Source organism: Ascidiella aspersa, chromosome 2 (genome assembly GCF_963924565.1).
Source record: "Ascidiella aspersa chromosome 2, kaAscAspe10.2, whole genome shotgun sequence".
NCBI lineage: Eukaryota > Metazoa > Chordata > Ascidiacea > Phlebobranchia > Ascidiidae > Ascidiella > Ascidiella aspersa.
This window is the reverse complement of record NC_139448.1, coordinates 24,037,145-24,064,385: the sequence shown is the minus strand read 5'-3', so window position 1 is coordinate 24,064,385 and position 27,241 is coordinate 24,037,145. Positions and strand designations below refer to the sequence as shown.

At 36.9% G+C, this 27,241-nt stretch overlaps 1 protein-coding gene across 1 annotated transcript; it reads left to right on the top strand.

The window, feature by feature from the left end:
* Positions 1 to 109: 109 nt before the first annotated feature.
* On the top strand, positions 110 to 25,940 carry LOC146164409 (plasma membrane calcium-transporting ATPase 2-like). The gene is made up of 22 exons (XM_083381260.1): positions 110 to 379; positions 1,450 to 1,644; positions 3,118 to 3,384; positions 3,590 to 3,715; positions 3,925 to 4,032; positions 4,172 to 4,234; positions 5,692 to 5,922; positions 8,061 to 8,275; positions 9,559 to 9,646; positions 10,079 to 10,236; positions 10,783 to 10,917; positions 12,325 to 12,431; positions 13,637 to 13,871; positions 14,015 to 14,194; positions 14,904 to 15,098; positions 15,923 to 16,114; positions 18,276 to 18,489; positions 18,737 to 18,948; positions 19,309 to 19,461; positions 20,010 to 20,150; positions 21,371 to 21,439; positions 24,339 to 25,940. The coding sequence occupies exons 1-22, from the start codon at positions 187 to 189 to the stop codon at positions 24,588 to 24,590; spliced, it is 3,729 nt and encodes a 1,242-aa protein (XP_083237386.1). The 5' UTR covers positions 110 to 186; the 3' UTR covers positions 24,591 to 25,940.
* The last annotated feature ends 1,301 nt before the right edge of the window (positions 25,941 to 27,241 follow it).

The window sequence follows — 27,241 nt, the reverse complement described above, 5'->3', positions numbered from 1 at the left end:
CCTCATCCAGATTTTACTTTAATAACAATTAAAATATTGAATGTTAGAGTTATTTTTGTTGTAAGGTAGCTTTCTGTTGCATTGCAAAATGTTTTTTGTATGCAGGAGTAGTTGTGCTCATAGTTTTTAGCTTCTTGGAACCTTTGATTACCACTGATTCTTGAAGACACAAGTAAGTGGTTCAAAATGGCACCAAATGCAGGGCAAAACCATGCTCAGTTGGTTGACCAGGATCCTGAAGATACTGGTTTTGGATGTTCCGTTGGTGAACTTCGGAATTTAATGGAATGCAGAGGTGGTGAAGGAGTTGAAAAAATTAAACAAAGCTATGAAGATATTACCGGACTATGCAAGCGACTAAAAACATCACCTACAGATGGTGAGTAGAATTTATTGTATACAAATTTTGACATCCTGTTCTAATATTAGTGCTGTCTGCAACCAATATTTATTTTCATTATTTGTCATATATAATTAAGATATGTAACATGCACTTTATAGTAAAGATGTTCAAGCAGTGCTTTAAGTTGAAATGCCAAAAGTATCATCGGTAAGGTTGATTTCTTAATATTAGCATAAAATTTCAAGCAGTGTACTAGATCAGTGATTCATAACCGGTGTGCCCAAGTGTGCAGTGAGACCATGCTATATTTTTTCCAAAGCCGGTGTCTAATATTCAGTACTAATTTTACAAAAATCGTACAGCTTTGGCAATCATTTTCATTGTATGCAATGCTTGTGGTAAACATCATATCCTTATATTAAAAACCTTTTTAAACCTGTGTTAACTTTAATCGCGAAAAGTCCTAATTTTTAAATATTTTAAAACAAACTACCTCACCTTGTACAAAAAGTACATTGTACAAAAGCGAGACCCTGGTGATGTTCTTCATTTGTTGGAAACCAATGCAAATTCTATAAAAAATTAATCCGTTTATACCCTGTATCTTTTATCTTGGTTGGTGTTCCACAGATTTATCTTTTTTCTGGTACTAAAAGTTATTTTAAATGTAAATTCAATTACAAAGTTAGAGTGAGTTTTCTTTTTTAAATGTCTGCTGAGAAGCTTTCCATATTGTCTGATCCACCATCGTGAGGAATAAGCGAGATAAGTCCCAGGACGTGAGCAGCTTGTTTTACAACTTTAAAAGCCTAAGTTTGAAGATAAGGGAACATAATGCATCAAAACATTTGGCTTGCCCTCGGTTGCATTGAATATTAGTCCATGTGTTTATCATTGTTTTAGGTTTATTTTTGTGGTTGTACTGCCAGGAAGTTTAAACCCTGTTGGTGTGCTACATGTGACAAAAGGTTGCGGAGCACTGTACTAGATAGGAATTTGTTCATCTGTAATCAGTACTGCCAGTATATAAAATAAATTATTTATCTGTGCCGACATCCATTATTATCTCTTGGATATATTTTTACATTTAATTTTTTTTTTTTCAGGTTTAAATACGAATCCTGCGGATCTAAACCATAGAAAAGATGTTTTTGGTTCTAACCTTATACCTCCTAAGAAGCCAAAGACTTTTCTTGAGCTTGTTTGGGAAGCTCTGCAGGATGTTACGTTAATTATCCTGGAGGTTGCTGCCCTCATATCTTTAGGCTTGTCCTTTTATAAACCACCAGAAGGAGACCAGTGTAAGTCAAGCAGTATAATTTAATACAGTGTAACTCATTTTTTTAACTTAAATAGTTGTGTTAAGTTTTGTATATTGTTAAACACTTTTTCAAAAGTTTAATTTAAAAGAAATCTTTTTTAAATGATTTTTGTTAACAGTAAAGGGTTTAAAACAAACAAAGGGTGAAAATTTCCAAACATGCTTTTTCGGTGTTGGATATACCAGAACTAGGGATGTCCGATGATACCGAATACTAGGATGGCATGCACCACATTTATATAGGAATTTCTGCCGCAATTTGCATCCAACAATGCGTTTCTACTCTGTAAAGTAAATATTTAAAAAATACTAGCTTAATAACTGGAGGTAACTCAACTTTTTAATGCTTAAGTAAATATTGGCGTAATAACCAAAAATAACTACCCTTGATCATTTTATTGCATTTATTTTTGTTTGAGCATAGTAATGGTGTCATTTGGTATCAATTAGGATTTGCGATACATTTTTTTTAAATATCGAGTATTTGACATGCCTAATCAAACTTATCAAATAGCTGAATTTTGTTTGGTCTGAACTAATATTGGAAATGTACTCTAACTAATGTCCAGTTGATTTAATGTTTTAACAATTTAGTGTTGGATGTAACAGCAATTGTAGTAATAGGTAAAGAAAAAAATGAATTTAGCTTCTTCTGCAAACGGACTAGCAGAACAATAAATCTGTGTTTGTACAAATCAGGCATTACTATTAAGTATTTAGATGTGTGATTGAAACCTAAGATATTTTTAACTTAGTATATAGACCAGTGCTTTCCTAACCAGAATTGAACCCCTGAAACTGTTTCCTGGGATTCCTTATGAACATCCTCTAATCTAAAGCATTACCATACAACCTACTTAAAGCTATTTCAATGATTGTTTACTTGAAAATGGACTATGCCACAGCATTTGCTAAAGTAAAACTGGTGTTTTAAATAATTGTTTTACGGTGCTATGTTTGACATAACTTTGTGACAAAACTGACATCATTTCTAAAAACTTCATGTTCTTCCCTCCAACACACACACATTAAAGCAAAGAAATTATATAAAAATATTATTTCACGTTATTTACTTAAAAAAATCAGGATATCAAGAAAAAGACCCCAAAAAGCCACACCCAGGAGCCAGGGCTATTAAAATTAAATGGATATCTGTTTTTAAAAAACTTTAAACTAAAGAAAATTAGGTTAAACAAACATGGCAAACTGATCAGTATGTTCATGACCAGCTCTTTTTAGGTCTTCATAGTACCGGTACATCATTTTGAACCTAAATACAGGAACCATAAGTTTAATGTGTGATGTAGCATATGTCGTTCTTGTTCAGTTTAATACCAAAACTCATAATGTTTTTTTTTAGTTATATTTAGTCAAGGATGACACATTTAGATCTTAGCTTAAAATTGTGCGATTTACCACTATGTCTGTGTTTTATGTTATTTTTTGTGTTTAGCGAAATGTCTTCCAGAGTCATTCCAAGGAACAGGGGGTGAAGCTGGTGAAGGAGCTGCAGGATGGATCGAAGGAGCTGCTATTTTAATTTCTGTTATTGTGGTCGTAATTGTAACAGCTGCCAATGATTACACTAAAGAAAAGCAATTCAGAGGGTTGCAGAATAAGATCGAACAAGAACAAAAGTTTGCAACAATTCGTGATGGCCAGGTCATTGAAATACCAGTGGCCGATATTGTTGTTGGAGATGTGACCCAAGTTAAATATGGTAAGCACCTTGTAATAATTTCATGGCGTGGTAAATTATTTATTTTACAAAAACATATTTTTTAACTCCTGAAATGTTTGGAAAATATTAAAACAATATTCACAGTATGTTACATTTTTTGGGTTTATTTAAACTTTAAAGCAGCACAGTTATATTATCTTTAAATGAATTTCCTTTATTGTTAACTATTATATTTATTCAAAAGGTGATTTACTGCCTGCTGATGGTATTATCATCCAAAGCAATGATCTGAAAGTAGATGAAAGTTCCCTTACTGGAGAATCTGATCATGTTAAGAAAGGCGTTGATGTAGACCCATTCATGCTAGCAGGTTTGTGTGACACTTGTTATTAAAAGCAAAAAGTGTTTTTAAATTTTTTAGCATGTATGTAAGTTATAAATAGTTAATTGATTTTCTAACTGATTTAATGCGATAGGAATAACACACTAACTGTTGTATTAACTCAACATTTTTTTAAATTTACTTAACTACATATAGAGCCAAACAAAATTCTCATTTGCCATACACTTTTTCTGCAGGAACTCATGTTATGGAAGGAAGTGGCAAAATGGTAATAACAGCTGTTGGTGTTAATTCTCAAACTGGAATTATTTTTTCTCTACTTGGTGCTTCCGAAATAACAGAAGGTATTTTAAAGGAAAGTTTTATTTAAATGTTTTCCAATTGTATATAAATATATTTTCGTAATTTCATGAACAATCATCCTTGCAGTAAAACAATTTAAAAAATCGCTTTAAATGTGTTTTGCCCTCCTTTTTTTTAAAGAAAAAAAACCTAAACCATCAAAGAATAACAAGAGCAATGGTCAAAGAGCGGTATGCAATACAGGTATAGCGAAAAGTGCATAAATATAGGCATGGGTAATCAAAATGTCTGTGAAGTTGCTGATGATCTTTTTTTTGATGTTTGTCATACCTTGTTTTATCTTTATGTTTGTGCCATGTTAACCAAAAATGCATAAGAAATATGAAAAATCATATGTATATATATGATTTTTATGGCTTGCATTTTTTGTTTCCTCTGTTGGTGTTATCTTATAAGCATGCTTGAGACTCAAAAGTTTAAAAAAACTTATGGTTTTGAATGTTTGGTATGTTTTTCAACTTGCTATATACAAAGGATTTTAGTTTTAGTTTGGGTAACAATATGTTTGCCGTTGCATTTGCGTTGTAAAAACACTTAATTGGAGATTTGTGATTTTCCACTTTTCGTTGAACCCTATTTCCATTTTTTTATAAGCAAGTGTATCCAAGTTATCAGAGTTGTAAAAATGTACATCTGGTTGCAGTTATCATAAACAGCAATAATGTTTTATTTAGAATATTAAATGTATTATACCACTTAAAAACTTAAAATTATATACAAAATGCCATTTTATTAATGGATATGTGACTGACCAGTAATCATGAAGTAACAATCATGCAAACTGCAGGAAAATATTATACTGGTGCAGTAAATATTTTATGCTGGACTTAGATTTATTTAAAAAAGTACAGTATCTTTCACATCGAGGATTCAACCAGTATTTCAACTCATAACTGCTTTAAATTTAACATGCAGTGAAACACATTAAACACTTAATGATTTACTTATAGTCCTATTTTTTGTGTTGTTTTAAGTGTTCAGCCTTAATTTGCACGTTAATAAAAAAAGTTTTTTTTTTAAGATGAAGTTGTAAACACCTAGAATGATGGCTGTATCAGAGTCGTCACAACATTTTACTTTTATTTGACCTTAGCCTTAGAGCCATGAAATTTATGGAGTTGCATTTTTTTTAAGTCAATTTGCAAATAAGAACCAGATGGGAATTTAACTTAAACATAAACTCAAGTACTATAAAATTGCTTTATATATACTTTTGATTTGTTTATGCAAAAACCTTTTTCAATTAAAAAGAACTAAGTTGACGCAACTCGCTTAATCCTGTTTTATTACAGGAAGTGTCTTCGCTTTAATGTTGTTGTTTCATTACTGTAAATGGGAGACGCTGGCCATCTGCTTTCAACAAGTTTACATACATATTTTAACCTTCTCTGAAATATTATACTCTTCTTTGGTGAAAGCTTTTGTGTAGACTTTCATATGAATCAAGTCCGTAAACGTGAATGAAGGTTAAATGTCGTATTTAATGCAAGTTTGTTGCATGTGAATATATCCGTATGATACCTTGTCTGTTGTTACAATAACTGCTCTAATTCTATCGGACCTGTTTGGTCGTCGATTCTCGGTAGGCCTGTCACGACCTGGACTCGACGACTAATTAAATTATTTTTTTTGTCTGTCAGAAGCCACAGGAAACCCCGACAACCGAAGCGACGCAAACGTCAACCACGATCACGCCTCGCCTGAGAACATTCCTCTCACGGAGGTAACCGATGCCAACGCAGAGAACGGAGGAGGAGCTGATGGAGAAGAGGTGGAAGAGGAAGTGGAACGCAAGAAGTCGCATGGTCGGAAAGAGCAGTCTGTTCTTCAGGCAAAGCTCACCAAACTTGCCGTCCAGATCGGCTATGTCGGTAAGTTAGGCTTCCCTTATAAAAACAGTGGTTATCACTGTTGGCATACACATTTAAAACCCATCATATTCACCTGCGGTTCAAAGTTCTATTTTTTAAGGGAATCGATTTTCACAAACGAAATTACAAAATGTGTATGCGTCAGTTTGCCAAATGAACTACCGTTGTAGAAAAGCAGGTGGTACTGCAAAGTAATTAAATGAACGGTTTGCCGTTAGCGCTTCGTTTCCTTACTATCCTAGACGGCAAAGTAGGCATGTGGCTATCTGCACCCGATTGTGGTTTAAAGTCGCTTGACAGTTTGAAGTCCCAAGAGCAACCAATTTTCAAGCTTATCCCCTGAGCCCACTAAGTTGGCAAACCACATACCGTGCGTTGTTCAATGTCAGTTGGCGTGATAAGGACGCGCCAGTGTAAAAAAAATTTTTGCTCTGTATGTATTCGGAAAACGCTGTATAGAATTACAAGATTATATTCCTAGTTGTATACCATATGGTTGGTCAAAGTCGGAAATACCATTAATTTTGCAAAAGGTTGTTGTTAATCCTCGTGGAGCTGGAAAAAGGTGGATTGCCCTGCTTATCATAAATTATTTGTACATTGTACTGCCTTGTGTGGCGGACATTCGTTTGCGTCAAACATAGTTTCCTACTAGTTTATGATTCGTTTGTATTCTTTGGTAGACGCAAAAGTCAAAGCGATTTATTATGATTGGCTGAAAATAATTAATGCAGCCAAGTATTCTAGAATAGTAGGTTTCAAAACTCAGACTATCGAAATTAAAGTATTATTTTAGATTCCTAATTGAAAAAAAAATAACTCTATATAAAGTACTTTTAGTATGTTTGATGGAATAATGTTTTTGCAACAAAAACGCGTTTAAGGTAATTGCGAATCTCTGCATCTGGCATTCAGGTTAGTCTCTCGCCAAATAATATTTGATTAACACTTATTAATAGTAAGGCCGAGGCTGTGCATTAGTCACCCAAACTCTTACGTATCAACGTAAATGGCCACATTTTATGCAAGCATATAAATGTTTTACGACAGCTATAGGAACTTAACCCGAACCTGTCCCTCGCGTATATACAAATTAGGCGCAACCTTTCCACTCTAAAACAAAGTATTGAAAGTCATTTTAGCCGTTCCAATTATCCAATATAAACGGCAACATTTTAATTCAAATCGAATTGTAAGGATCCGTTATTCAATATGTTAGAAGTAGAATCGTATATGTTTACTAATACAGTTTCCCTGTTTTACGACAAGGGCAGCTAGTAGTTTGCAAACACATTGGATATTGGCACCGTAGTCGTTATGTAACCCCATGTCGCGTTTGGTCAGAGGCCGGTGACTTTTGCAACAGAAACAAAATATCTGCACCCGACCTTATACGTTTTTCGCTGACTAAGGATATGCAATTGATAAGGGATTGTTAGGCTGATAAAAACGCTGACGTCGCACTAAATCACCTCATGTAAATCAAGACCTATTTACCACAGAGGTAGCTGAATATTTCAGTCTGCCACTATACAGATCAAGAATAACCTTTTATCTTAGAAGATTAGGAAGGGATATGTGTTCTCATTGCATGATATAAATTTAGATGCCGCTTGATTTGATAGATTCGGATGTAACATTTTACGTAAAACAACTCTACTTCTGTGGTTGATAGTCCACGGTCTAATAGAAACGAAGTGCGTGCGATATTGCTTTGTTAACGTAAACAGCGGCCAGCATTTTTTAGTGCTGTTTAATATAGTTGCTTTTGAGCTGATGTAAGCTTTTTTCAGTCGGTTTTGTAAAGAGTTGAAATATTAAATCATCAATATTATGAATTTAATATATGTGACTTCCTTGGTATAGTTGCAAATAAATTAATAAGTTTGTGTTTTAAAATGGTAATTTTACCAGTAATGTGAGCATGTTAATAAAAACATTACAAAAAAAAGTTTCGGCCGCCTAAAGTGCTCCTTGTTTTTAGGAATATTTTGCTCATAAATTGTGTAGCACTTGTTCTCTGCGAAAGATTAAAACTTTAAATGTTTGTCGTATTATTGGTTGTCTTCTAGTATTCCAAAGCATAATGAAGTGAAACTTGGAAACAAACTTATCCTGGTTAATTTTTCGCCTTTTAGGTTTCGCTGTTTCTATTCTGACGGTGATACTTCTTATCATCATGTTTTGCGTGGAGTTATTCGGCTACAACGGTTTCACCTGGCAATCGGAATGCACTTCCGTATACATCCAGTACTTCGTCAAGTTCTTCATTATCGGAGTCACTGTTCTTGTTGTAGCCGTGCCGGAAGGGCTGCCTCTCGCCGTCACCATTTCCCTGGCCTTTTCTGTCAAGGTGATTATATTTAAAAAGGGTTAAAAAGGGTTAATAAGATTAACCTAAACTTTAAAGGCATACCTTTTGTTTTGATGTTTTTGTTGTTAGTTTAGCAGTAAAAACGGCGAAACGGAAAGGTGTTTGGGTCGTCGTTATGTTACCTTTGAATATTTGTTAATCAAATAGGGCTGCCTGCTTAATCGACCGCCCCTCCTTTTTGTTGTTGAATCAGCTTAGTCTTCAGAACTTTGTAAAACAGGTTGTGAAATAAAGCTTCACATAATTGAGATTTAAATCTCCCATATCTGCGATTATATTTAAAAAACCCAAAATCTTTCAAGACAACTAAACATAACATTTAAAAACCCTAAATACTAAAAAATAGCAAAGTGACAAAAAATAGGACATTTAAAAGAAGTTAAAACTGTTGAACAATTGCATAACACTTTATGTGCGATTGTGCGTGTTGGTTTGTTAAATGTATAGATGCGTACACTGAGCTCGATCTGTATGTGACACTGGGCATTACTAGCAACTGGCAATGAAGCTTTTCCCGTAAAAAATTAAAGTTTATTTAATTGACTGCGTTTGGCAGAATGTAGTCAATATCATGATGTGCTGCATTATTCAACCGTAATATTATTAACAACATTTTAAATAATCTTACACTGTTTTGATAATGATAATTTTGGTTAATATTGTAAAGCATTTCAAAAAGCACCCACCTAAGGTCTCGCTTGAGTTTCGTGTAATTCATTTCACGTCAAGCGAGTCCAAAGGTGCTCTGGATATTCCTAATTATAGCATCCACGAGTGGCAACTGTTTCCAAGAGCTCTTTTCTTGGATACGCGCGCAGCTGACGAAGCTGCTGCCCGCGGCGCCCATAATAACTGCTCGCTGCATTATTTATGCTGCCCCGCTGCGCTACAATCATTGACGGTTGTGACCGCCACCGGTGTTTAAACCCAGAGATCAGTCGTTGACGCATCGCAACATTACGTTATTCACTACTAACTACTTTGTTGTTGTTATTGGTTGATGCAACGCTTTTGCGGAAGGGTGCTGTACAGCTTCTTTATTAGCACTTTTTAATGCAGGACTTTATAGCTTGTAAAACCAATACAACTTCCATTACTCGCCATGAAAAGGAAGTCGTAAAAATCGTCAGATTTAAGACCGACTGATATTAAAATTCCAATATTGATTTACTGTACGTCTAAAAATCACTATGAATTTTAGATGTAATTGCTTAGCAGCCATCGGAAACTCCGTGTCAGTTGAAAAATACCCTTGTTTGCAGAAAATGATGAAAGACAACAATCTCGTTCGTCATTTGGATGCATGCGAAACTATGGGCAATGCAACTGCAATTTGTTCAGATAAGACAGGTAACTTTTTTGAGGTCAACAGTGCTTAACTGTTGCAAAAAAAATAAGAACAACATAGGAAAATTTACCTTTTGTGACGCTTCTGGTTATGACATAGATGTTTTTATTTAATGTAACAGCTGTTTTACACTTAATCTTTAAAATAAACAGCTGGCGCACTCTTGATTAGATTATATCTATGACGTTCAAGCGCGCGCTTGCTCATCCCATTTTATAGGCACCTATTGCGCAAAGGATTTTTGGAACGCTGCCAGGAAAACATTAATATCGCGAAACTCAGATGTCAAGCTCACTATCACTATCTATATTCTTGCATTAATTCTCACCTGCGGTGGGGCGTTGCGGTGCTCTTTACTAACATTTACCAAATTAACAACAATTTTTTAACAGGTTCTTGTATTCAACATAATGGTTATAAAATCTTTTTTTCAGGAACCTTAACTACGAACCGTATGACTACCGTGCAGTGCTATCTGGCCGGTCGTCACCACGAAGCACTCTTACCCAAGGCCGACGATCTACCAGCAATTACAGCTAACGTTCTCGTAACTGGAATATCAGTGAATTGTGCCTATACTTCCAAGATACTGGTTCGTAACACAGTTTTGGCATCGCTTTTTAAACCTGGTCTGTTGTCAAAGTTGCTGTGTGCAGGTCTCACAGATGTATGCATTCCAGCTTTATAACGAATACTAGCCAGTAAATCTGTTCTATGGTATATGCGATAGCTAGCTTTAACAACACCAGGAATGATAAAACAGATTGTGCCAAATCAAATGCACAATACTATGCCAAACTAAATGCAGAATAATAAAATCTGTTTTTGTTTGTTTTGTTGCAACATTTAATTGTGCAAAACATTGATTTCGTTCAAGTCTATTGATTTTATTAGGCCACTAAAGCTCCAGTTTGACAAAAACAGCGTTGTCAGTGGACGCACCGTGTCGGTTGTTAAATTACGCAGAACTGCTGTCGATCGATATCGTTGACGTCACACCGCATGCACCTGTCCCGTGGCAGTTGGTGCTTCACCTATTACACACGATGAAATTACACAGGCGCGCATTTAACGCTTGACCTTTTAGTCCTGCTAACATCAACAGTGCTGCTTTTATGTTGGTTTTCTTACACGACAGGCGCCAGAGAAGGAGGGCGGGCAGCCAATGCAGGTCGGCAACAAAACAGAATGTGCTCTACTCGGCTTTGTCAGTGATCTGGGACGGCAGTATGAAAATGTACGAAAGGAAATTACCGAGGAGAAACTGTTCAAGGTACAGTATTTCATCAACTGGCTTATTAAAAGCTTTTACCCCACAGAATGCGCTGTAAAAGCTATTTTAGGGCGCATTTCCAGATGCCATGCCCGGTAATGTTCACATCGTTTGGTTTATTTCGGCACACAACAACAACCTTCGTGAAATCACTTCAATAGGAGTTTGTAAATATATTTTGTTTCATTCACCACCTAAGTATATTTATTAATCAAAAACATTGTCCCTGGTAATTGCAATCGTGGTCCGACTTTTCGGCAATCTATTTAAGTCGCCTTCTTCAGGGTGAGTGACATCAAACGCTCGTAGTACAATACATATATTTGTATATTTATAGCTAGTACACTTGAGTTCGTTGCACGTTCTTTTTGCAAAATCCTCTGTTAGCCTTTCAAACATGTAGGTTTCCGAACATTTTTTTTAGAAGGCTTTAATGAAAATCGTAGTTTTTCAAGAAGGAAAAGTGCCACACTTTTTTAAGGAAGAATGAATATGTACTACGATTTTCAATGGTATTAATTTGCCCCGCCATTAAAGAAACAACTTTCAGTTTCTTTACTGTAGGTAAACAAAATGGTATATTCGCGTACGTTTAATTAAAACTTTAGCTGTACACAATATTATTTAAACAACAATAAGCTATTGCCCTCTATACTAACTAGTTAAGTGCGGACCATTTCGTGAAACATGAATTATGAATATGAAATGAAAATCAATTATACCAGCCATGTTTATCCTGCGTAAGGTGTTACAATGTTACTTGTTTTTGTGTTTTTTGAAGTTGTACTTGTTTGAAATCGCCATTGTCTTTTAAATGTATAAACCGATTTTTCACTTTGAGATGGGCTAGGTGGCTTAACGGTAGATTACGATTAAACTTTCTCGGACAATGTATATATATGTAGTATGTACCCAAATTGTACAATATTGCGCAAGAACGAAAATACGAAAATATTTACTTGTTTTGTTTTAATGTAACTCTTTGCTATTTTATGTAATAGGTAAAAAAGTAAAAAAGAAAACACGAAGACTTTATTGAACACCACATAGCTAAAAACATTAAATATATTCATTTATGGCATTAAGTAAATCGACATGACTAGTTCCAACCAACCTAAAATGGAGATACCAACCAAGGTTAAGGATTGGTTTAAAACAAATGTCTTTCAATGTTTTAAGTGATCGTTCAAATCCCCCCAGCCTTAAAACACTAATGCAGCAAACTATCTACTCGAAAAAAAAATTCGTAATTCTAACAAAACGAATAACAGACAGCTGTTACTCAATGCAAATTTCGTTTTTCTTGGTAATATCAACTTTAAGTCGTTTCAATATAAGGTTTCATTTGTTTTTTACTGTTTTTTGCATCATAAAGTGTTTTGATGAGACATTATTGTCACCCTCCAGGTTTACACTTTTAACTCTGTTCGAAAGTCCATGAGCACTGTGGTTCAAAATGAGGATGGCAGCTTCAGACTATACACCAAGGGTGCCTCTGAAATTATTCTTAAAAAGTAAGTTTATTGCTAAATCTTTACTTATACTAGAAATGCTGTGAATTTGTACAATCATGTGAAGATTATAAATTATATTTGATGACATGTTTATTAATGTTAGGCGCATCGAAGTGTGGGATTCTGCACATTAAGTATCGTTTATTAGGACGACGTAGTTGGAAATCGGCGGTGAGCTCTTAGTCTCATACGTCCACGGCTCTGCAATTTTGGTGATAATTAGCCTTTTTCCATCGCCAATAGTCTATCTTCGTTTTATTGCTATCTCTGTAAATAGTCGCATCCTTTACCAGCCCCCCTTTTGAGTTTAATTTTCGTTGTTTTAATCTGATTAATGAAAAGATAATGTTAGCCCAGCTAATTCGTTTTGACACTTTTCGACATTGACATTTCCATGCAAATTATGCGTCCGGCATTAAAATGTCACCCACCGCACTGGGAATCATTCTGCCGACACGCTAATAGAACGTTATATATATTACTGGTTGTGCATTGTCTTAGAAATCGTTAAACTGCACAGATAAGTTGACCAAATTAGAGCTTTTACTTGTATTATTTTATAAAGTAGAGAATCAACAGCGCCATATAAATGGTTGTAGTACGGCTTTACCCCCCCAAAAAATATTAGCTTGGTACAAACCCAATTCCACATGCTCATGACATCGGCGCTAGGGTTAGGTAATGGGTGGGGTTAGAATTTTGATTGGGGTTGGAAATAGTGGGTGTATTTCGCGAGAAAGTTATAGGTGTGGTTAAAAGTTCGTAGGGGAATCTTGTTCTGGCGGTTAGGACTTATTTCCGACAGGTTATTATTCCGATTTAGACTTTATTTTCACAATTAGCTTTTATTCATATTTTAGTCGTATTCCGAATGGTTTTACTGTGACGTTCGGGTATTTTTGTAAATAGTCTTTCCGAGATAATATCGTATTAAAGCATATTTTGCAGTGAATTGATCTGATTAACAGGTTACCTTAAGTACAACAACTAAGATTTATAACAACCTAAAAATATATAGACACTTTATTTTTAAGTTATAGGGGTTAGTGGCAGTTTTTTCTTTATATATGTAGCTCTAAAAATATATATCTACTTAAGGTCCTCAAAGTTATTTGAATGGGCATGATGGGCCTTGGCCCAGTCTCTTTTAGCCAAAACTTTCAAGGCTGTGTGATCCTCAATAAAAGTTCTGTTTGCTCCTTAAGGTGTACGCACATACTCAACGACCAGGGCGACTCGGTCAAGTTCACCACGGCTGATAAAAACGACATGATTCATGACGTCATCGAAAAAATGGCGAGCAACGGCCTCCGCACGATTGGCCTGGCTTATCGGGACTTTCCCGTCGGTAACACGCCCGACTGGGAGCAGGAAAATGCTGTGGTGTCAAACTTAACTTGCATCGGACTGACAGGAATTGAAGATCCGGTTAGACCAGAGGTACATCGGAAACTATGTTAAGAACCTATCTTGCCCTTGAATTGACGCACCAACTAATTCGAGCAGTGTGTGCTTTAACGGAAAATGACACATAAACACAGAAAATGAAGTAATGAAAACCAAACCCTTTTAATTTGTGGCAGGTACCAGACGCAATTCGCAAGTGCCAAAGGGCGGGGATCACGGTTCGTATGGTGACTGGCGACAACATCAACACTGCCCGTTCTATCGCCTCTAAATGTGGAATCATCGACCCTACCCAGGACATCTTAGTGCTGGACGGCAAAGAGTTTAATCGACGAATCAGGGATTCAGGCGGAGTGGTAAAATTACATTGATTTGCGATCCGTTTTTGGCTTTGTTGTGTGGTGGGCCATCAAAAAGCAAAACTGGCGCCTTGTAAAAGGTATACATGAAATAATATGAAATCAAGTGGCACTGTAAACAACATATATTATAAAGTTGACTTCGCACAAACGTTCTGCATCGGGTTAGATTAGAGTACGAATAAAGGCGAATTAAATGCCTGAAATAATATGGGGGGAAATACTAGCTCCAGAAATAATATCAAACCAAAATGTTAAACAGTGTCATTATTGAATCATGTTTTAGAAAGTAAATGCCCTGTGCAATAATAACCACTAACGGCAACTTATTAGTCTGTAGTTGAAATAAATTTGCTTAAATCCCAGTATATTGTAACTTTTTAAATCCCAGTATATTGTAACGAAGGTTCGACGGACTGGGTGACAGTGGTACGTTTTAAACAGAAGTTTATGTCAGTTAACTAAACGTTCACGCAATCGAGCGCCTTCAATTATTTATGTGGACTGCCTAATGTTCTAACATTACCACACTCTGACCTGTTTCAACAACCACAATAGCCCTGAAAAGTGATACCGAAATACACCCCTTAACATTATCTAAACCCATATAGAAAGTGCCCAACAACGATCTAAAAATTGAAATGCTTTAAATAACATCCAGCATCGAGTGCTGTATAATTAAAACAAATGTGTCGCGCTCCTTCAGATTAAACAGGCCAAGATCGACGCACTGTGGCCCCGTCTTCGCGTTCTGGCACGTTCTTCGCCCACCGACAAACACACGCTGGTGAAGGGCATCATCGACAGCAAAGTAAGCGCCCACAGGGAGGTGGTGGCGGTTACTGGTGATGGAACAAACGACGGTCCCGCGCTCAAAAAGGCAGATGTCGGATTCGCTATGGTAGGCTGGCGTCTCTTCTGCTTTGCTTAAACAGTGAAAATGTCCGAAACTGTTTTATTTGGTAGTAGATTATGTCGACATTTCTTTGCAAACGTCAGGGTGATTATTAATTTGTCTGAAAAAATCTGAAAAAGTTTTTTTTGATAAATAAAATTTTATTTTGAATCGTTAACTTGTTCTACGTTTTGTGACAAATCAATTCTATAAAAAATTAGTGTGGTAAGCATTTGCATGATACAGCCACGTTCACACTTGGCTCCTGACAAAAATGCAAAATTCCCCTGAGCGATTTATGTAGTTTCCTATGTACTTAGTTGTAGCATGCATATTGTCTTTCGCTTTAATTTGTTTAGGTCCTGCATAATCATTGCACAATGCTATTTTTAGCTCGCAAATCAACATTACGTAACAAGAAAGTTTATGACTAGCACGAAGGCGTTGTTTTCTTTATAGACAAAGAACTCCTGCGAAAGACCATTTTTAACTGTGTTGAAGAATTTATTATTTGTCAAAGCAGTTTCGACTATTTTTATACGACCTTTACAAAACTCCTGAATTATGCGTTACATAAATAATTGCCAGATATACAAAAAGTACAGTACCTGAAAGTGGAATAAGCATATTAACAGCGCTTAAAGGAAACCCACTGACCGCAAAATCAAGCTTCCCCGATTTGACGCAACATCGGTTTAAACTTTGGTAGAGCAAATATTTTATTTTTAAATTGAATGCCTGTTTGTTAAACGCCTACAAACAAGTTGTAATAACAATAAAGAACAGAAATTGACCACAAGCTGTAATTTATAACTGACCTTCTCACACAGGGAATTGCCGGCACCGATGTTGCAAAGGAGGCTTCAGACATCATTCTAACTGACGACAACTTCACCTCGATTGTGAAGGCGGTAAAATGGGGCCGCAACGTGTACGACAGTATTTCGAAATTCTTGCAATTTCAGCTCACAGTCAATGTCACAGCAGTCGTGGTCGCTTTCGTCGGCGCTTGCGCCATCCAGGTATGTCACTGTTTTGCCGTTGCCAGTTAAAGCAGTTAGAGTTGGAAGCATTACCGACAAGTACCGTAGTGGTCGCAACTTTTGTCAAACATTCGAACTCTGTTAATATGAAGAAAAGTTTTAAAACATGTCTAAAACCTCGTCATTGTGTAAATGATGGTCGTCTCGCAGTTCTCAATGATACACCAACGAGAATACGCAACATCACTTACGTCCTTCATACTTTGCCAAATTTAATTAAACTATGTTTCGGTTTCAATTGTATGTTCAATAGTAACCTTTCGGCTAACTGCCTTGCCTTGCACTGATGATCGCCTACTAAATCAGCTGTTCAGACGCTGGTTGCAGTTGACCGGCCTTACGAGCGATGAAGTTTTATTTTCCCATATCATGCCCTATCGTTTTCTGCCGTTGAAACTGTTGTGCTTTTACTTCAGTCATTTCCTTGAAATACCTCCTCAAGTTTTTAGCGAGTAAATACTAATCGTGCAACTTTTATTCCTACATGCACAAGCAACAGCTTAAAAATAAATGATATTATACTTTGAATTTCGCTACTAATTCCCCTGTAATGTAACACAGCTTATACTCATTAACGCGCGTCAAACACAAGCGTTTTACGATTTAGTTGAATTTTTTTGACGTTCGCTACTGATTTGCACATCATATTGACGTATTTTAATTCGAACTAATTTAAATCTATTAAGGAAGTTTGCAGACCGAGATGATTAAACGCGGATAGAGCTGTTAATGTTATACTGGTTAAAACAGTGGTTCTTAACTGGGGTGCCGCGGCACTCTACCGAGAGATATTTTAACTTCTTTAGGGTTCCAATTTTGCTCTATTGGTAAGCTTCTTATATAATTTGTTTTATACGATAAAAGTGCAAAACATTAAAACGTGTTTCCAACCTTGAGATGCACAGTTAATGTGCTGTTTCAATTTAGTTTATCATAACGTTACAGTTAACCACTCAGCAGAATTACGAGCAAGGGTTCCGCAAGCCAAAAAAGGTTGCAAAACACTGCCTTAAAAGTTACAGTTCTAGTCGTACTTTGATTTAAACGCACACCAAAATACAAACTTTACCAAGACTATTTTCCCACTCTTACCGCCGATCAAAAGTTAACCGATTGCCTTTTAAGGCCCGTTCACACTACAGCTGCACTGAGCGGAGCTGAGCTGCACTGGGCGTGGAATTGTTTTCACTACAGCTGCAGTGAGCTGCGCTGGGCGTAAAAATCGCGACAAAACGTAATGTTTTTCTATAGCTGCACTGGGCTTGAGTTTAGCAAAGCGTGGAAATCGCTCCAAAGCGTATTTTTTTTCCAGCTGCACGGGGCTTGAGTTTAGCAAAGCGTAACTTTAAGCTAGCTGCAGCTGCTGCACGGGGCTTAAGTTTAGCAAAGCGTGAAACGCTCGCCACAATAGAATTTAAATGCAAATTACGCCCAGCGCAGCTCAGTGCAGCTGTAGTGTAAACGGGCCTTAAGTCGCATTATTATTTTGGGTTAAACCGACCCATCGTAGACCGTGCTTGTCTCATTCTTGTATTGGCTTGTCTGTTTGATATAGAGCGGCTCTCTTTAATTATTTATTATCCAACTCAATGCTACGACGACAAGCGGACGAACAGTGCTGACAAGCTGCGGCCCCCCACCCAACACGCAGCTCATAGTAACTCCTTACGCCCTATATTGATTCATTCTTTCCCGTGACATTCGTAACCTTATATTACAAACCACATTATTGCTTTTTGTATCCTCATTTAGACGTTGTTGCCCTGATATTTGATTCTCATATAGGGGTGTTAGTGCTAGGGCCACTGTGTGACCAATGCGTTTTGAAATGCAACATATCTAGCCGATGGTTTTCGGTAAAGCCATTGTTTCTTTAAAACCTTATAACAAAAGAGGTAATCATAACCATTTTTTCTAGATCTGCAAAAGTATTATATAACTTTTCTATTGCCTTCCATATAGTATTATTTTTCCCTGCTGAAACAATTCACGACATTCCTCATCGTCGGGTAGCATTAATGTTAAAATAATTCCACAGAAATCAATAAATTGTTGCCAGTTTAATAAAATTCTCCAGTGTTGTACATTATTCGTGTGCTATCATTTTAGTTCAAATTTGCACGATTATTGTCATTCATAGGACAGTCCGTTGAAAGCCGTGCAAATGTTGTGGGTCAACCTGATCATGGACACCCTCGCCTCTCTGGCGCTCTCTACTGAGCAGCCTACCGACGCTCTTCTACTGCGCAAACCTTACGGCCGGAACAAGGCACTTATCTCCCGGACCATGACAAAGAACATTCTCGGACATGCATTCTACCAACTTATTGTTATATTTGTTCTTCTTTTTGCTGGTAAGATATAGTCACCAAAACTTGTCGAAGGAATGTTTAGATTCCGTTTTTCAAAATTCTGTTCTTAGTCTTTCTACGTTGTTCAATAAGGGTCGTTCTTAATGTTGACAGTTTATAGGAATTACTGCAGTTGTGTAGTGGATTTCCTGTGTCTTGCATAAATAGAAGAACCTTTACTCCACTTTTTCTTTAGTCGACAGTTTTTTTTCTTTAGTCTTGCCATTTGCTTAAAACCGAATATTTGCAGGCGACTCTCTCTTCGATATCGACAGCGGTCGTGGCCTGAACTTGCACTCCGCTCCAACTCAGCACTTCACCATGATCTTCAACACCTTCGTTTTTATGCAAATTTTTAACGAGATCAACGCGCGAAAGATTCACGGGGAACGCGATGTATTTAGCGGCATTTTTACCAACCCCATTTTCTGTGGCATCCTTTTGGCCACCATTGTGCTGCAGGTAAACTTTCTCGTGCTCGTAAAGTTTTTTCTACCAGGTTTTTCCAGGCATTTTATTCGTGATAAATCGTCACGCTCTTAAATGAATTGGTAAATTTGGCGCCGCTGAACCTTCAACATATTCACATAAATTATAAAGCGGTTAGTGTAGTGCTTAGTTGTACAACATTTATTTTCTCTGGAGGAGAAAAATTAGAAGTTACACAATATATTAGTTAACCCTTCACTTAACAAAAAATTATAACAATGTTTAACATTTCTATTGCTTTTGCTGCAATATATATTTTTCTTTACACATATAACGGCAATTGTTCAGAACGATTTGGTGGTTATTGGTTACCCTTGATTTGTCTTGTTGCAGATTTTGATCGTGGAGGTTGGTGGCACCGCTTTTACGACAACTTCCCTATCACTCTCTCAGTGGCTCTGGTGTATCTTCCTTGGCATGTTCGAACTGGTTTGGGGACAAATCGTATCGACTATTCCCAATTCTATATTGCCTAAGTGTATGGCGGTAAGTTAAATGATATGTATGTGTAATTCTATATTGTATATCTACGTATGAGGTTGAAATAAAAAATTAACTTTGTTGTCGGTCTAAAACGACCATTTATTAAAACGATACTCCGATACCAGTCTGCCTTTTTACTATAAATGGTATGTTGTCTAGTTGAATCACTGCTATTTAAAAGCTTTTTTTATAGTGTGAGTTTCGCGTCATAAATTTTTAATGAGACTGTTGACACATATTGTTGGCCTTATAGCACAATTGCTTGTTAAAATCAAAACCTGGAAAATAAAAACTGGTTTATTTATTTTTTTTTATTTACAGCTCAATTTGTTGAAAAGTATATATCTTTAAGCTTAATACTAGTTGATAAATCTTTAATTTCTTTCTGCAGTTATCTTTTAAGGTATTTTTTGTTAGTCCAATTTAGTCACCTCATATTTGCGCTAGTATCGTGCAAACAGACGTAAACCAAAAATGGAAAAAATATATTGTTATTTAATTATATTTTCTAAATGGTTTTAAGTTTAAAAAAGCATTTTTTCTTTCCTCAGTTCGGCAAGACTAAGCAGAATGAAGTTAGTGATGGACGTGAAGAAGGTGAAGATGAAGACGAAGTTCCTGATCTCACAGATCAGAGTCTCAGACGTGGACAGATCCTCTGGTTCCGTGGTTTGAACAGGATCCAGCAGCAGGTCAGTGTTGCGCTAAATTGCACGTCGTTTGTTTCTATCCGTACGTCTTTAGACCTTTGGGACAAAACTTTTTTTTTGTAACTTTGATAACTTACTTATTTCGCGATTTTAGGCATGTTGTAAGGCTAGCAACCGTGAAAAGTAAAACAGTGAGTGAATATGCTATATCTGGTTATATTATTAAAATATAAACAAGAGAGTCTTCATCTTTAGAAAATGGATAGTTTGCAGTGTGAGTAACAGTGTTAGATTTGGCAGATACACATTCGAAAGGCTAGTCGGGTGCGTAGTCCCAGATATTTTCCAGTTGTATGTGTAGCAGCCAGTTGTATGTGTAGATTCGCAATAAGCAAGAACAGAGTGTACACTATCGCTCGTTGATGGACTTGAGTGAGAAACGTCAGTCGATGGCGCCGACCTTGTTGGCCCGCCATTCCTCGCACCAACAACGCCACCTTACGGACATCCCATCGGCGTCAGAGGGTGCTAACGAGCGAGCGAGGATAACAGCTTGGCAATAGATACCATGCATGACCTGCAGTGTATGTGTTTTTAATGTATAAAGGTACGTGTGTTTGTAGCCTACAATTGTATAAGACCCAAAACATTTGTTGTAGTTAAGATAATATGAGCACTGAGCAGTCTCTTATGTATTGATTGTCAGCTTTGGCGTGATGGAAATAAAACGTGTAACAGGGGAAAAAGGCAGAAGTACTGCATCGAATTTTATTTATTATTCTTGCCAATAAATTATTTAATAAACAATAAAGTATTGGGAATATTCGTTGTTACTTTTAGTTTGTAAACCTATGTGTGCTGAAATGTGCCTTGTATTTGTTTCAACTTTTTTCTAGTTCGCTACTCACTAAGTTTGGCCTACTTTGTGCTAAAACAACTGTGCTCTCTTGAAGTTTGCTTTTCGCATATCCGATCAATGGTTATGTATATTTTTTATCAAAATTTTACGTAGCCTCAAAACAAACTTGTTCACCCCTACATCATTCGTAGAGTAAACACAGAAATATACTGCTATCGCTTCCGAAGAAGTCTATTTACAAATCCCATGAGCCTTATCACTTGACGACCGTCACCAACCCTGTCAGTCAAAACGTGACGTCGGTCGATTCCGAGTGTCGATTCAGCAAACCTCGGCTGTTCTTAGCGCCGTGCATTTCATTCCAACCACACCTAATGACTGGTTTGCTTGTTGGTATCCACAGATAAGCGTGGTGGAAGCGTTTCAGGAGTCGACCAAGAGGCGCCAGTCTTCCTCGTCCATGTTTGACGATGTAATTATAACAAAGACAAAGTAGTAGTGACACGTCATTTGTTGCATTTTCCCAACCCCACCCGTACATTAGAGTTGTTGGCCCTTTAACACCGGTTAATTATTCGGCCAAAAAATATGTTTGGAGGTCATATAATTGCAGGATTGGCCAAAAAATTTGCAACCGTTAAAATACAGAAAAGTACTTCAGTAGGGAGACAATAAATAGGTTAAAAAGCTTATTTGGTAATGACAGCTATTACTGAAACAAATATGTTCAATACTGGCTCCGCTACCGCACATAACTTCAAACGGTGTAAATGTTGTGTATGTGTAAATTAGCGACTTCCACAACCGGTGTTAAAAGCGAAAACCCATCTTACCCTGGTGTGGATTGCTATGTTTAGCCAATTTGTTGTGCTATTACCGAGAGCAGATGTTCCTCTGGATTGTTTCAAATTTCGGTAGATTGTGTTGGGCTGAGAGAAATAATGGTAAATTACCAGGCCATGGGTTAACACTGCGGAAATAATAAGCTTTCAAGAAAGCATCATTTTAATGTCAACAGCTTTCTTGTAAAAGTTATACAGCGTCCTTAATGTTTAAAAAAATTTTAAACAAGTTTAAAGCAAATTTATTTTTCAAATCTTGACAACATTTCTTACCGACACTAAATTACCAAAGAAAGTAAATAGCATTCTGATAGAATAGATTAACCTAGCGAGCCAACCTAACATACGAACTTTATCATATGCTCATGATAAATCCCTATATTTATTGCATTTGGTAATCTACTTGTGTGTGGTGTGTTTGCTGTTTGACTTTTGATTGAAGTATGTCCAATGTCCACCTTTGCCTGTCGACTACAATCTCATCTATATGTGGAGTGCTAACGTCGAGACGACGTACAATCACGTCATAATTACACCACCATAAATTCTGATAAATTGTTGTTGTTCTGTATGCTGAATATAATGTTATTTGGCTGCAAATGAGAAAAAATCAAATTTCCACCCACCGCCTTGAAAGCATCTTTGGTAGCGCATGTTTGCACTTTAATCAATAATTCTGTCGTTAGTGTTACGATTATGCAACTTTAGTATATAGAAGTGTTAATCTTAAGTGTTGTTACTTAACAGTTTGTTAGTAACCCTAACAGTTTGTTTCAATTAACTATTTTATTTATAATAATCCTGCTGTTGTCTTAAGAAAAAAGACCAGTGTAGAACTTTTATGGTTGGTAAGTTTCTCTTCCTTTTATTTCTCATATTCTTCCTTTTCTCTTTTCTTCCCCTCTCCCCCAGCGTCGCTCGAGCTGCAGGTCGGGTCGCCGGACAGCGAGCCACTCTAGTTCTGGCTCACAACCGAGCCCGACCCGCCGCCTTTCAGAACGCCAGGCCAAGGGCCATGGCAGCGCCCAGGATCAGGACGGGGAAATCCCTTTTATAGGTAACCCTCATTTGTGTGTCGGTTGACGTGTTCAACGTGTTGTTTCCATTCTTCCATATGGATGCTTCCTTTTCCTTAAACTTTTAACCATTTGATTGTGTTGTACGTTTAGTTGTGCACTATGTGTTTGGAATGTAGCGCGAAGTTTGTTAGGAAGGACAAGAGCTGCGACATGCTGAAAACGTTGCCTATGTCGCCGTCATGCTGTTTTCATTCAGAGTTCTGACTTCAGCTGTGAATACGTATAATGCTTACATTTAATTCATAATGTCTTGTACTGGAAATAAGTCAACAGATATCTTCTCAACTCATGTTAATTTAAACAGTGATTTAGCGTAAGACAGATATTAAAGTCGGGCTTATTCCACCATTCATTTTGATAAAATGTCCCCGTTTAAGATTTCGTGGTGCATGAGTGGTGTTTTATGTTTTTTCGGGGCCCAGCTTGTCATCCGAGATGGTGCAGGCAACTTTAAGGAAATAAGTAGATGTGTCATCACTGCCGATCGTGGGTGTGCAGAGTTTTTTTAGACGCCCTTGATTTCTGGTAGTCTGTCAAAACGCTCTGAGATTTGACCAAGTTACACTCGCCATTAGATTGCGCGATATCTTATTTATGCATCTGTAAGTAGCGTTTTGAGGGATTTTTGCACCCTAACGACGCCATTCATGCCCTGAAACTATAAACAATCAAAAGTTTTGACAACTTCGTAAAAAAATCTTTCAGTCGAAACCAATATAAAACAAATCGTCTTTTAGTTCTTGCCTATGTAATGGAAACTTACAATAAACTACAAAAACACGGGTGTCCCACAAAAAAATTCGCGCTCATATGCTCGCCAAGTCTTCAGTTATGCTACGACTTTGTTAGCACGTATAATTTAAGAGCCGGTATAACTAATACTTATACACAATAATCGTGTCTCACGAATGTATTATATTGTTCACTAACAACACTGCCCTCAGGACATTTCTTTGAAAAAAAAATTGGTTTTCTAAATACTAAGTTTTTTGGTGATTACTAATAAGATTTTTTGGATGACTTAGATATGAAATTACTGAGAAGCAGTACTACACTTACAGTATATTGTGGTTATTTAATATTAAACTATTACAAATTGGGTAACAATAGGTTTGTAAAATAGACTGCATTTTTTTCGATTTTTAACCAGGTGTATGTAATGTTTGTTATATTTTTGCTCACTAAAGATGAAAAAAGATGGTAGTGGCGAATGATAACCCAATTGTCTGATTCTGATTGTTAAGTTCTATTTGAAATACTTCAAAACAAATTAACTATCGAGTACTGTTGATGACTTTCTAAATGAAACTTTGTATTTGGTTGGTTTTAATTGCTGTGGTATTTTTTTTTTCTGAGAGTTTCTTCAAACAAGCAATCTTATAAAAATCGATTGGCTGTCTGCAGGATTTCGATCGCTTGCAAACTCATTTTTTTTTCTTTTCACTCGCAGATTCGAGTAGTTAACGCTTTCCGAAGTTCATTGTACGAGACCCGGCACTACAACAAGCGCAGCGCCAGCTCGCTCACTATTCACGACTTCCTTCCCCAACAACATAACGATGATGACGACGACGAGGAATCCACCAACAGCGGCGGTCGGCTTCAGACTGCTCTGGACGATAAGGAGCGCGAACCTCTCGTTCAACAAGATCAGCAGGAACAACTTGGCCCTCCTCCAAGCTATAACAGTGCTGTTGTATGAACGTGACAACTGTGATCTCGAGAGTTGTCATTGCTACACTCGTACCTCGAACACTCAGAACGACCGCTGCGCCGTTCCGCTCTTGTAGATAGTGATGATAATTTAATACCGTAATTCTCCAGTTTACTTATAATAATAGCGAGTAGCCCATTCCTTTTCCCCTTGTATATTGATGTGTTCAGTAAGCACAGTATGGTATTGTTATTATTAATTTCCACCAACGTGAAGGTTTTCGTTTTTGAGTATGGAGAATAGACAACGTTTGCGATCTCGTGTTTTGGTGACTTGGTGCTTTTATAACTGCAGTCCGGGACTCGGTGTCCCATTTAGACAGCAGCTCAACTGCCTATTTTTGTAGTATGCCGTTTCTCGCAGTATACAGGCCGCGAGCTTGTCTGTTGTTACAACGATTTAAGGACCGTGATTCGGACAATAATTTTTTGAAATTTTTTGCAGATTGTCAATTGATCGTTGATTTGTGGCGACGAATCCATTTTACTTGAATATTTTTAGCATTTATTTTGTGTGTTCTTATAAGAACCCGATTTTCCATTGCTTATTTTTGATTTGTATGAAGCGTTGCCCAATAAGTACATTATTTCAAAACTATTCCTTACACGTGTAATTTTTTATTTTATTGATTTCCCAACATTTTAGTCATTTTTTTGAGTCCGTTATATTTCTTTAGTAACACTAACAACCGTTTAATGACAATTGGTTTTATACAATACTAGAATAAACGTTTATAGCCGAATATTTTTAAATATTGCTTTAAAATCTAGCATCAATTGGAATCCAACTAGGGGAACAATATAGCATAATCACAACTGGCTTTCCATTTACTAGCTTATACTTTTTAGTGCATATTTGATGTCGTTTGTCTGGTAAGTTTTCGTGCAGTTGTTACTATAACCCGCGTAACCCGTGCCGGGTCTCGTCTTTCTTGAAAACAAGTAATCCCCAACCCCGACTAAATATTTTTTTGCGCTTTAACCACTATACGCACCTTTTTCTCATCCACCCATCCTCCCTGCAGGTCATGCAATCTACCTTGCCCACATTCACATACGAAAAAAAGTCGTGCTGTTTGGCGTTTTGTGTCCGTGCTTTGTTTTCGTCCCACGACCATTCTGCTTTATATTGTAACTGTTAAGTTTGCGTTAAAACAGCACGTTTTATTTCACTTATTTCCCACTTGCAAAGCATTGGACAAACCACTCCCCGACTAACCCCTTCCAACCCACATGGACGTTGTGTGATGTCGTTAGCGCCGTTGCGTTATTTTTTAGTTTCACGTTAACAATTCATTGGTTCGTTGCATAATGTACACTTTTAACAAAATATAACATATCCTTGTTTGAAATGTGTCTGATTTTGGCCACAAGTCATGTGTCGGTAAGAAACAAAAACGCAGGATGAGATGATTGTACCAGTTGTTCAAAAACTTTTAAAATAAGTTTATGTAGCGGATGCCGCTTTTCAATTGTTATTGATTCGCAGTGTCTTGCAGTAAAATTAGCTTAACATAGGAAGCGTAACTACATAACGACCGTTGAAGTAAAACAAAAATTTATGAAAAGAAACGTTTGAATATTAGGTCGTACGTCAAAAATTAACGTCCTAAAACAAATAACAATGTCAAAAACCTGCTGTTCTCAAGTACACTCGAGCGCATATGAAATTGAAGTTGAGTGTATCTCGCAAATGGTGTATAGGCCCATGTTGTGTTAAATTATGGTTATTTAGTGTCATTAATATGGCTAATTTAGCATTCAGTTACCAAAACATAGGATTGGCGCTTGAGACCAGGTCAGTAGAGTCAACCCTGGTTCGACTCCGGCCAAAAAATTAAAATCAAGCTCCATAACCAAAAATTGGGTTTGATTTATGACGCAATCCACTATGTCATACAACTTACTCGCGCCCCCATATTTAAGGGAAATGTCCAACCCTGTGCCATATCACTTTTACGATTTACAGTGTGCTGCCCATCGGTGGCGAACTTTGTTGCTATTGGACAAGCGCACGCGTGGAGTCCCGAGTCCGTCTTTCGAATCCGCAGCCATGCACATTAGCTTGACCGGCCGCGGCCACAAAATATAAATCGTTAAAATGGTAACCAATCTCCGTTTGACGCATAAATTGAGAAACAGGTGCTTTTCTAAAGACAATCAGTAGAAGACTGGCTCACGATTCGTTCCAAATTAAAAAATATTAACACTTTGGAAATAACATTATGTTTTTACAGAACATAAAGAGCAATAAAATGCAAAATGTGCGAACTGCATTTTTTATTGCAAATCTTGTTCAAATTCCGTAATAATCCTAGTTTGTTTATGTTTCGTTGTTTTGTGTTATTTCAACTGGCTACTCCACCAGTTACTCAACCTTTTTGTTGCGTCGACCCAATCTTAGCGTAGCCTAGTTATAACAGCGAAGGTTCGACGACCCAATTTTCTTTACTGAACTTTATGTAGACTTAAGGTGGGCAAAACACAAATAAAGTAGTACGAATAACATGTATAAAGTTCGAATCAAAACGAACTGGGCCATTTCTTCGTATAGCTTTTGCAATTTTATAAACTAATGGGAAATCTCGTTCCAGAACCAATTTCAATTAATATTACCATATGAAGCAGACCTGGGCGAAA

Bases quoted from the DNA above. Each gene is read 5' to 3' on its own strand.
- LOC146164409 (XM_083381260.1), top strand. From the start codon at position 187: ATGGCACCAAATGCAGGGCAAAACCATGCTCAGTTGGTTGACCAGGAT. The intron at 4,033-4,171 runs GTATTTTAAAGG...TTTTTTTTAAAG, and splicing joins TGCTTCCGAAATAACAGAAG to AAAAAAAACCTAAACCATCA. The intron at 8,276-9,558 runs GTGATTATATTT...CCTTGTTTGCAG, and splicing joins CCCTGGCCTTTTCTGTCAAG to AAAATGATGAAAGACAACAA.